A 10,804-nucleotide genomic window follows, 5' to 3' on the forward strand; every position below is an offset into this window, starting at 1 on the left:
GTGTGTGTGTGTGGTGTGTGTGTGTGTGTGTGTGTGTGTGTGTGTGTGTGTGTGTGTGTGTGTGTGTGTGTGTGGTGTCATGATTCGGTTCTGTGTTGCTTCCTGTCAGGCTTTTATTTTGATGCTACGTCCTGTTTTGTTTCACCACAGTTTTGGTCTTTTTACTTTCTTCATCACCCGCATTAGTTTCACCTGCTCATTATAGTTTGCACCGCATCATAAGCAGCCTTCACCCACCAATCCCAGCCAGATTGTTCTAGACGCCACCTCTCACTCTCCAGCATTTTTCGGTTTTGGTACTTTGTGTTTTTGACTCGGCTTGTTCCTCTGACTATTCTGTTCTGCCTTGCCCTCTTGCTTCAGACTGTCACTGTGTATAATTATCGGACTTCCCTTTGGACTACGTATTTGGATTCCTCTGCTGTATGTGTTTGCTGGCTCTGATCTCGGACTGTTTATACCGACCTGTGATTTTTGTGTTTCACCGTGTCTTGTATGGTTTTGTTTAGCGTTAGTTCTCTTATTAAAGAGACGGTTTTGTTTTACATTTCCTTGTCTGGCCTTTTAATTGAGTTCACCCTCAACATTTTTGGCAGCATAACGCGCCGATTCCTGACATGTGGTGTGTGCGTGTGTGTTTGTCTTTATATACTTGTGCGAACCAACCCCTGATGGAACACCTTTCTTGTGTGGACATTTCATTGGTGACTTTCACCAATGCGGTTTTTGTACTATGATGGACTCTAAATCCTGACTGAAAATCCTCAAACAAATCATTCTTGTGCAAGTGGTCACATAACTGCTTTGCAACAGCTTTTTCAAGGATTTTGGAAATAAATGGGCGATTGGATATTGGTCTATAATTAGCTAGGACACCTGGGTCAAGAGTAGGCTTTTTGAGTAGAGGTTTAATTACTGCAAGTTTAAAAGCCTGTGGAACATAACCTGTTAATAGAGAGAGGTTAATCAGATCTAGTATGGATGTGTTGATTAGGGGAAAGATGCCTTTGAGCAGCCTGGTCGGGATGGGGTCCAGGAGACATGTTGATGATTTAGATGAAGCAGTTGTTGAGGTCAACTCAGAGAGATCTATGGGAGAGAAGTAGTCCAAGTATAAATGAGGTCTTACAGGTGTTTCTAAAGCCAATGTATATAAAATGTTTTATCTTTATTAGTTTCCTCAATGGAGCCGCAGTTGCACACAGAGGAAAGTACACACTGAGAAAGACCGCACACACATGTCCATCTCTCACTATGCCTTTACTTACAATATATCACAAATGGTGTATTATACAATTACACTGGAGTGGAGTTTTGCATATTTGTTATATGTAGTTGTTATTTTTGTAATTACATGTGGCAATAGTCCCACATTTAAACATGCTCTCGTGTCTGTCACAAGAAACTGAAAGCACTATCACTAACATACTTTACAGTTTTGATACAGTACTCCATCAAACAGCCTTCATAAATTAGATGGTAATTAGATGATAATGATTTTGGGGGCTGTGCTTAATAATAAATACTAGCAAGATATATTTTTTTGTTTGGTTTTGAAAGTGTTAAAAAGATCTTTTCTTGTAGATACACATCTGTGCTTATGTCAACAGAGGGAGCTATGTGCCAGTAGTTCCTTCCACATCACATTCCTTGTGCTACATACTAGGCAGTTTATTGCGATTTTTTTAAAAGGTAGTCACTAATACTGATGTGTTTTTTTACGACAAAGGCACACAGTGACAAAAAGGTCATAATATCACTGGTGCTGAGGAGTGACTGATGACCAGAGCAGTTCTTTCTTAGTTAGAGTAAATTTAAAAAAATAATCTGTATTAGTTTAATTTATTTTATCATCATGGGCATTATGAATAGGTGATCATGCCTGACTTGGACTGTAAATAAAGAATTAGGTGGAAGATATCACCTCCATTGATACCTAACAATGCAGATACCTGTTTTCTTCTTGGTGTGGAGATATAAGATGATTACACTTCTGCTGTCACTCAAATACTACATAAATAACAACATGTCTTTTCTGGATAAACCACAGAAATTCATATTCATAATACTAAAAACAGACCATGTCAGGTTTATGTATTATTAAGTGACCAGCACATCTTTGATCCTATCCTGAGACACTGGTATTGAGTTGTTGTTGTTTTTTTAAATTTATCTTCATTGTATTCTTTGTATTGCTCTGCAGACACCACTGGGGTAAATCTGACCATACTGTATATAGTTGTTGTTACTTTTCTTATTTATCTAAGTAAGTACACTTGCTACAACACCTCCATGGTGACACCTTTGACATAAAAACTGTCCTGCTGTGATTCTTTACAAGTTTTGTATCGCCATAATTTCTTTGGCAAGTTGGCTACAATAATATGCAAATCGTTACAATGAAGAACAGACAAATATATTGAAATAAACATAACTCAGGGAGATAAAGTCTGACCATTATTATTATTTGTCACTGGCTTATGTTACAGTTTTAGTCAAGCACTGGCGTGGTACAGCAAGTGAGAGCAAAAAAAACTTATTTCCCTTGTTGCAGTTTTTCCAATTAAGAGGTGTTGTGAGGTTGTAATCACGGTCCTGCTCTAATACAAACTCCATTCAGTCCTTGAACACCGTCACTATGCATAGTATCTGCATAGTACTGTTAAAGGTCTCCACTTCTGCAGGGCCTCCCACATCTTTGCACCAAAGGCACCGTGCGGTATGGAATCATGTGCACCCAGAGCAGCAGTGTGCTTTCTGGATACCATTGTCTCTCAGGAAAGTTTAATGTAGATGGGTTGGTTTTGAGATGCTGAGTTATGGATCTTCTAAGCCAGTATTAGGTTGTTCCAAGGTTCGGCTTTGGAGCCAGAAGACCCGTTGTGGCCCCCAGGGGACATCTTCAGAGGAATGGCCCCACCTTGAGCTGCCATGTAGGCTGGCAGGGCTGAAATCTAAAGGGACACAGAAGAGGATGTTTGTTTTTTAAATCTGTCCTGTGTGGCTATCTGAGCAGACAAAGGCCTCCTGGTGCTCGTGAATACCTGAGATCATAAATAGAGACTTTTACTTTTTCTTTTGCTTATGCTATTATTTGGCATGTAGATATGGGACAAATAAGTGCAAAGTAAGACTCAGTATTGTAGAATTTGGGTTATAACGAATTAAGCCTTGAAGTGATACCGTTTCCTGTTTCCTGGGTATGTCAGACTGTTCACATTGAATTAAATGGGCAATGAGTACCTTGACCTGTTTGGTCATCACAACCAACAAAAACAGCCTGCATAAATATCTTCTGACATTCTGCTATCAAAGTATGGTACCTGTGTGTGTGTGCTGTGGTGTGGGTACAAGCTATGAGTCTCCGGCTCTGTCTTTATCTGACGAGGCTCCTCTGTGGCGGTGGAGGCACGGGGAGTGCTGCTGGGTGTGACTGGAGTGCCCTCACTGCCTGGAGTCCCTGTGGTGCCCGAAGCCAAGGTCATCTCACATGTACAGTCAAGTTTAAAAAGCACTGAACAAATGTACAAATGCTGGCTTATTTGTTATGTGCAAACATTGCTGGGAAAATAAGGGTAATTAGACCAATTTTCCATTATATATATTGTTATACTGCATGTAATATTTTGCTCTTAGTATATTGATGATCAGAGTGTTAGGGAGAGAGGCCCTAAGCCCTTGGACTCTGCTTGTGTAATATCTATACCTTCATTTAGACACAAACATTGGCACATGAGTTTTTGAAGCTCACCAGTTTGGGACTTGTTGAGATTTTTGGGTTTGCGTTTGCGAGTCTGGATCCCCTCTTTTTTCATAGCCAGGGGTCGAGGTACCTGTCAGGGCAACAGGACAAGGAAAGAATAAGGGGAAGGTCAAGATTGTTTTTACTAAAAGGTGCACATGAAAAAGTATGTTGCCAGAAAATGGATAATAAATCTCTTATCCTCAGGACTTATGACATTTTTTCATAAATTTCCCAATTTCCCTTTTTCAAAAACTCATGAAATTAAGTGCTTTTTATCGTCCAGGTAGTCAGATACTTAAATGCCTTTTCCTTGGTGTCTATACATTTAGATCCCCTATAAATGTTTTTATTTGTAAGGCATCATCTAAAATGCATAAATAAAGTGTAAATAAATGTTTGATATGGGCGTATACACCACTTCAGCTGTATCTTTCCCTCCCTCCTTGAGTTCTCTCTTACCCCATGTAGTTTCATGTAGAGGCCACAGGCATTGCAGACTGGTTCTCCCTCTGCATTTCGTCGCCATAGGGTGGTGGTGGTAGTGTGACAGTTGGTGCAAGACAGACCCACCCTCCTCGATGCAGACTGCCAAAGACAAAATAAGACAGAGCCATCAGTTAAAAAGTTCAGAAAAGGCAAAAAAAAAAAAAAAATTCTCTGGATTTATTATTGATAAGACATTTCCTTTGTCATTTGGCAGATGTGAATCTAAAAATGCACAGTAATGTACAGAGATGTTGTGCGTGTATTGTCACCCACCAGTCGTCTTTGGGGTTTGATAAGAGGTCTATTGATGCCATTCATCTTGTGGTACAGTCCGCAGGCGTTACACAGGTAGTGGCCCGTGCCATCACGCCTCCAGAGAGGGGTTGACATAGCCCCACAGTTAACACACTCTCGCCCTTCGGCAAAGTCATCAAACAGATCTGATAAGAGATGAGAAGAAAGAAGCATTTCATCACGGAAAATGTAGTTTTTGTTGAGATGGAATTATCATTACTCTCTGCTGAAATAGTTTTATTTATCGGTCTCACAATACAGTATAAACTGAAATAGGTTCATCAACACACAGGCTTGGAAAGCAGATTTAAAACTGTACTGGATAAAGTCAAATTTTTATATCAGTCAAGCTAAAGTCATGGCTGTTTCTCTGAAAGCAGATGTTTTGCAGATACAAGATCTTCAAAGGCACCAATGACAATTCAGTCAATGACTGCAAAGAAGTTTAAAATTATCTTTTTTTTATGCAAGGACTAAGTAATCACTTCCATGTATTACTTAGTCCATATTACAAGCTCATATTACAAACCCCAATAGGAATTATTCTGTGATTCTTAGAAAAATGTACTTCCAGCTGGGCTTGTGCCACAAGCATTCTTTCCATCCTCTTTAATGAACAGTTTCCTGCACTATCAGACCCTGAGAGGGTGATTTATCAAATGCAGTGGCACCACTACACCAGCAGGAGGCGCATGCTGCAGTCATACAGACCCACAGAGCAGCAGCCTGAAATCCCTCCTTATCTCACAGCTCCCCTTGAGATAAAGAGTCGGCTGGAAATAGAGACGGAGTGGAGCTCCATCATATTCAAATAGTGACTCCATGTCTATCACATCTCTTTCTCCCTCTGTCTAGGATAGGATGACATCTGATGGATGTAATCTTCACTCGCTCATCTGGCACATAACAGAGTATCTGCCAAGAACCACTTAGCTGTTCGGGAGAAGGAGACATCAATCTGTGTTGTGGAAGTGACTGTTTGAATCGTTTTACCTACATCTAGCAGTGATACAAATGTCACAGTGTACAACAGCGAGACAATAGCTTGAGGAAATTTGGAAAACGCCAACTTAATAATTGTAAACATCACATTTAAGTTGTACACGTCACTGTTTATATTTACTCTCCTTCAGAAAGTATAAATCTGTCTCCAGCTGTTCCCCCCTCACCGTGGAGTGTAACTGAAATAGCAGTGATACATGTGCAGGCCTCTTCCAAGGCTGAGGGCAAAACAGAGACAGCAGAGCGAGCTAACCTTGAGCCAGGCAGCAACTGTAGCCAACACAAAGCAGCAACACAAGACAACACACAAAAGAAATATTGAAGCATCCTTTATGTCTATCTATAGATGTTTATTTTTTCCTTATAAATGTCAGTGTGTGTCTTTAATGGGATGCAATTTAAAAACATCCACATCAACTTCAGAAGGCCAAAGGTGAAAATGAGCCTGTTTTTCCATTCATTGTCACTGTGGCAGAGATAATGAGGAAATATAGTGCCAACACCTACAAGTTCACTTGCTCAGCTTTTTAAGTACACATCTGTGGTACTTTTACTTTTTTGTATAATGCTTTACGTTATTAAATTTGCAGTGGGCTTACTGTGGGCTGATATCACTAAAACTCTTTATGTACAAAGCATATTATCAAAATATCAAGATATAATGCATATTGTTAGCTAGCAGTCGCTGCACCATACAAATAACAACTGACACCTGAATCAAACAACATTAGTATAGGCTACTGACAATTAATTATATTTACAGTAACTACACATTTATTTGTACAGTTTATCCTGCGTCATACTTCTACTTATTATTATTATTATTATTATAGAAATAACAGTTTCACATATGATGAGCTTATAAAGCATGGTTCAATGTTGTAAATTAAATTATATTACCAACCGTATTTAAAGTAGTGTAAATAAGCTGAGTAAATTGCTACTTACATATTAATATATCAGTAATAGTGGAATAATTAAATATATTAGGAGCTATTTTTGACTGTTACTGTTTTGATTAAAAAAAAATCATTACATAAATTTTACTTGCAGTGGTGTTAATTTTATTTATTAAATATTTGTAAACATGTTTTTTGATTTTAAGCTTCATGTCAGCACATTTCACCCTTAGTGTTTTCTAAATGTTAGTTCACTCAAATTTGTAACGTTATTTACCCAGACACCAAACCACAAAAAGGTTTAAGCTCTTTAAAGCCTGTTAAGTTCCACCAAGAAACACCAGTGACTGATTAAATCATGTTAAGGCCACACAATAGACTAAACATCTGATCTCAACTTTTTTTTATTTTCAAAATCAGTTTTAACAAATGTGTTTATGAAATCATTTATAAGACCATTGCCAATTGTAAAGTTTTGTTTTTTTTTTAATAAAAACTTAATTTTAAATTATCAATCACTGTACAAATGTTTCAAACTATTCATGGGAATTATGCTAAATACCAGTGAAATATTTGTATTTTATTGACGGTGATCAAAATTGTATGTGCTCTTCTATTGTCCAAGAAGAAACGTAAAATTACATATTTTTACAGGGATTTTCCAACTAAACAACAGAGACTTTCACTGCCTGGCCTAGTGCCACGACACAAGCACTGAGATGTGATTGAATTTGTTGTGATTCTAAAACAGTGAGGTGCCGTTTGTTACTGAAAGAATAAAGAACAATCAGTAACAGGATTTACTGGGAGTTAAACCTGATTGCAATCAGGTCAGATTGGATCAGCACTCTTATCTCTCACCTTGTAATGTGAACGCTGAGGGTATTTTTAAGTGGATTCAGTCAGATCACATGCTCATTAATTGGTAGAGAGAGTGGCGGATGATATTCATATGATCTGTAATCAGTTGTTAATTTGATAAAACTACTATTGGTGTGAACTAGAAGCATCAGATTAGGTTGTAATTTATACTGTATGACTGGAATATGGAAGAGTTGAATGAAAAGGGCCAAACCCCCATCACCCTTGAGTTAGCAGAAAAAGAAGATAATGGAGTAACAGAGGTCAAACAAACACACCTCTGATTAGTAATGTGGACTATACAAGGTGCAAGTCGAAGCTAGTGGAAAACTGACAAACCTAAGCAAAATCAAGGTGTTGTGAAACCTCCACGATCTACAGTCCAGAGTACACAGCAACATCAGGCACAGCTGGGGACATGGAGGGCTATAGCTTCAGATCAGGTCAGCTGTTTAGGTTAAAGTCACTTGAACTTATGTGTTTAATAAAGAAAGAGCATTTTCAACTGATTCTGAGCTCCATAGGAGAAAGTTCTGCTTGCAGCGAGTCCTGGACTGAAGCTCGGATTCACGGTCAAATGAATCCTGCCCTGATCCACAAAGCCACAGTCAAACCAAACTCATAAACTGTTATCAAATGAGCTGCAGTTAAATATTAATTTCCATCATTTGAAAATGTTTCTTTGATTTGGAAACATGTTAATTAAATGTAAAGCAGTTAGTTGTGTTTAATACCTGTCATGTGAGCACAATGAGCCCCGCATGTTTTAGAATATATTCATATATTTATAATATATACAATCTGACCAGTTGATTTACTTTATTAGCACTAGAAAATTATGATGCAAAAAACTGATTTTTTTTTTAAATACAAGACATATTTTGGTAATGAATTAGGATACAAAATAAAGTCCTAAAAACTTTCATTAAATTGGGCTACTTAACTTTAGTTATTAAATGACACATTAAATAAAATTAATATCTTTAATTGTGTATATTACAACTCTGTGATCAGATTATGTAAATAATGGATCAGCTGTAACCTACATTTTTATTTATATTTCTGTAAAAGCACTGGAGAATGAGGTGTTATCTCTAGAAACAGAAAGGCGAATAAAGGTGGTAATAATCCTGCTGCAGGATTAAATGCATGGCCCCTTCCAAGGCACTGATTTATCTAATAACTCTATCAAATTCATCATGGGGTTAATGAGGCTGCCTTTAGTTTGTGTGACATGGATAAAACATTACACGACTTGCTTCCTCCAAACATTTCGTTAGTTTTTGATCTGAAGAAACAGTTTTGTCTTAAAAAACACTAAAGTTTAAAGTTGCTTTAAGGCATCTGGCTCGTTTAATACCACAGTCAGCATCACGGTTGACTATCACATAAGTAACACATTTAATCGTGTTTTGTTGTGTTGTTTGTTTAGACCTATTATAATATGAATTTATCATTTTTAGTCCTCATTTCTGCTGGCAAACAAAACAATTTTAAGCATAATAGTGCAGTAATGCAGGTTTATATTTAAGGAACTGGGGGCTTGAGATGAAAATGGCTATTACCGGCACCATCCATTAATCCCTGACAATAACAGCTGTTCTCTTATCAACGCCACCTGCACGTTTTCTCTCTGTGGTCACGGTGAAGCTGAGAGTTTGACATTTCTTACATTTCCGTCCGGATGGCAGAGTTGCAAAAGGGGAAAGTGTGTTTATGTTGTTCACCTATGTTTGGGTGCCGTGTTGTGCCAGGAGGAGCGCCGGTTTGGAGACCATGGAGGACCGGGCTGTCAAAGGGAGACGGCGGCCAGGTTCCGCTCACGTTCGGGCTCACGTAGGCCGTATAGGGGCTGTGGTACGACGCGCTGAGGCTCCTGGCGCCGTAGTGTTCCCTCCCGTTGGCAGAGATGTTGAGCGGGCTGGTGTAAGACGCTGCGGTCTCCCTGACCGTGGCCACCCCGGAGGACAGAGGCGGGCTGGTGGAGAAGGTGAAACGCGGTGACACCGGGGAGTGGTTGTATGAGGGCACCGAGTCTGCGCCCGGCTGAGCCCAGGCAGAGTGGTTCGATACTGGGCTGCTCTGCTGAGACGCACCGGGCGTCTGGAGGTAGGGCAGCGCCGGGATCATGGGGGTGACGACCCGGGTGGTGGGCACGTAAACCGGCGAGGTGGCCGCCGAGGCGTTGTGGAGAAATCCGGCCTCATAGGAAGGGGGTCCGTGGTTAGTTGTCATTATGCCTTGGTACATATCCTCTCCTTGAAGTTGGACATCGGTGATAATGATAATGTGGATGCAGTTACGCACGAGATTACAGTTTTTACTGCAGAAAATATGTGGTTTAAAACAATCCCTAATGCCCTCTTGTCCGTATTAAAACAGATCTGCTATTAAGTCAAGCAAAGCAAAGCAAAGCAAAGCAAAGCAAAGCACTCCGCAACATGAGGAAAATGAAGAATAAACTGAGAGAGGAGACATGAGAGAGGAGGAGCAGTAAGAGACTACACCTTGTGATCAAGATCCAGCTGTTATCATCTCTTTCTCTCTCTCTCTCTCTCTCTCTTCATATCTATCTCTCCCTCTCTCTCTCTCCAGGCCAAAAAGAAATGTAAACATTGATTTCCATTAAGTTAAATAATGTTGCCTATCTGAGGTCCACTTCATTTGGATGGTGCTAACCAGACATTTCTGAAAGTATCCGTATTTTCTACCTTATTATATTCTGGCTGCTACTCGATAAAAAAATATTTCTGTCGTCCTTGTTTATAGATTTTAGTAATAATTTGAATCCAAAAAACAGAAACGTCTTCATCAGAGCTGTTGGTCGTGTCTTGGCCCGTTCGTTCGTGTCGCAGCAGATGCATTTTCCTCATAAACGATTTTTTTAAGACATAATTTTAAAATAAAATTATTTTAAAGATTCAACATTTAAGTAACTTTTATTAGTAAAAGTTCAGTTCAGGTTTGCCGAAGTTATTTTATTCAAATCACGAGATGAAGCCTTCATCCACTCATGAACTCTTTATCAAAACAAACTTTCGCTAATTTGAAAGGATGTCTCAGACTGTGTCTAAGTAGTGTCTCTGTTACTAAGTTTGGTAAAACGACGAGTGGTGGATTGTTCATTTTGGCTTGTTTTCCAGAAAATTAATTGTCTGGTTCGTCTGGACACTTTGATTTAAAATTGTAGCAGGAACCATTTTAACTGATACGCATTATTTTTCTGCGAATGTAGTGCAAATATTTGTTCTATGGTGTCGTAGCTGAATTAAAGTGTTTTAAAGGCTTTTTAAAACGTTTTTTTTGTACACCTATGGCTATACTTGTTTTAATGACATAGACTATCAGCTATATGCGATCTCATGAGTCAGAGTTATCCATTATTGGATAGAAGGCCTGTTGATTGGAGAATATTGATTGAAAGAATATTCCTCTGTTAACATTTTAGAGGAACGCTGCTGAAAATCAATTTTTAAAAAAAGGTCAGACAACTGGATATAAAGATAAAAACGAAGTG

General features: G+C 38.9%; 1 protein-coding gene and 1 long non-coding RNA gene across 3 annotated transcripts in view; one reads left to right on the forward strand and one right to left on the reverse strand.

Annotated features, from left to right (window-relative positions):
* Positions 1–6,317, forward strand: part of LOC109953283 (uncharacterized) — a 14,415-nt gene extending 8,098 nt beyond the window's left edge. For both annotated transcript variants that reach the window (XR_002273886.1, XR_002273888.1), the window contains one exon: positions 5,381–6,317. This is a non-coding gene — a long non-coding RNA (uncharacterized LOC109953283). The remainder of the gene's footprint in view (positions 1–5,380) is intronic.
* gata4 (GATA binding protein 4) lies at positions 1,148–9,776 on the reverse strand. Its single transcript, XM_020588701.1, has 6 exons — positions 9,015–9,776; positions 4,505–4,671; positions 4,205–4,330; positions 3,752–3,833; positions 3,324–3,460; positions 1,148–2,954 (listed from the first exon to the last, which is right to left on the reverse strand). Exons 1-6 carry the CDS (start codon positions 9,535–9,537, stop codon positions 2,829–2,831), a joined length of 1,161 nt encoding a protein of 386 aa, XP_020444357.1. The 5' UTR covers positions 9,538–9,776; the 3' UTR covers positions 1,148–2,828.
* Between the last annotated feature and the right edge of the window lie 1,028 nt (positions 9,777–10,804).

Source organism: Monopterus albus, unplaced genomic scaffold, assembly GCF_001952655.1.
Source record: "Monopterus albus unplaced genomic scaffold, M_albus_1.0 scaffold9.1, whole genome shotgun sequence".
In the NCBI taxonomy this organism is placed as follows: Eukaryota; Metazoa; Chordata; class Actinopteri; order Synbranchiformes; family Synbranchidae; genus Monopterus; species Monopterus albus.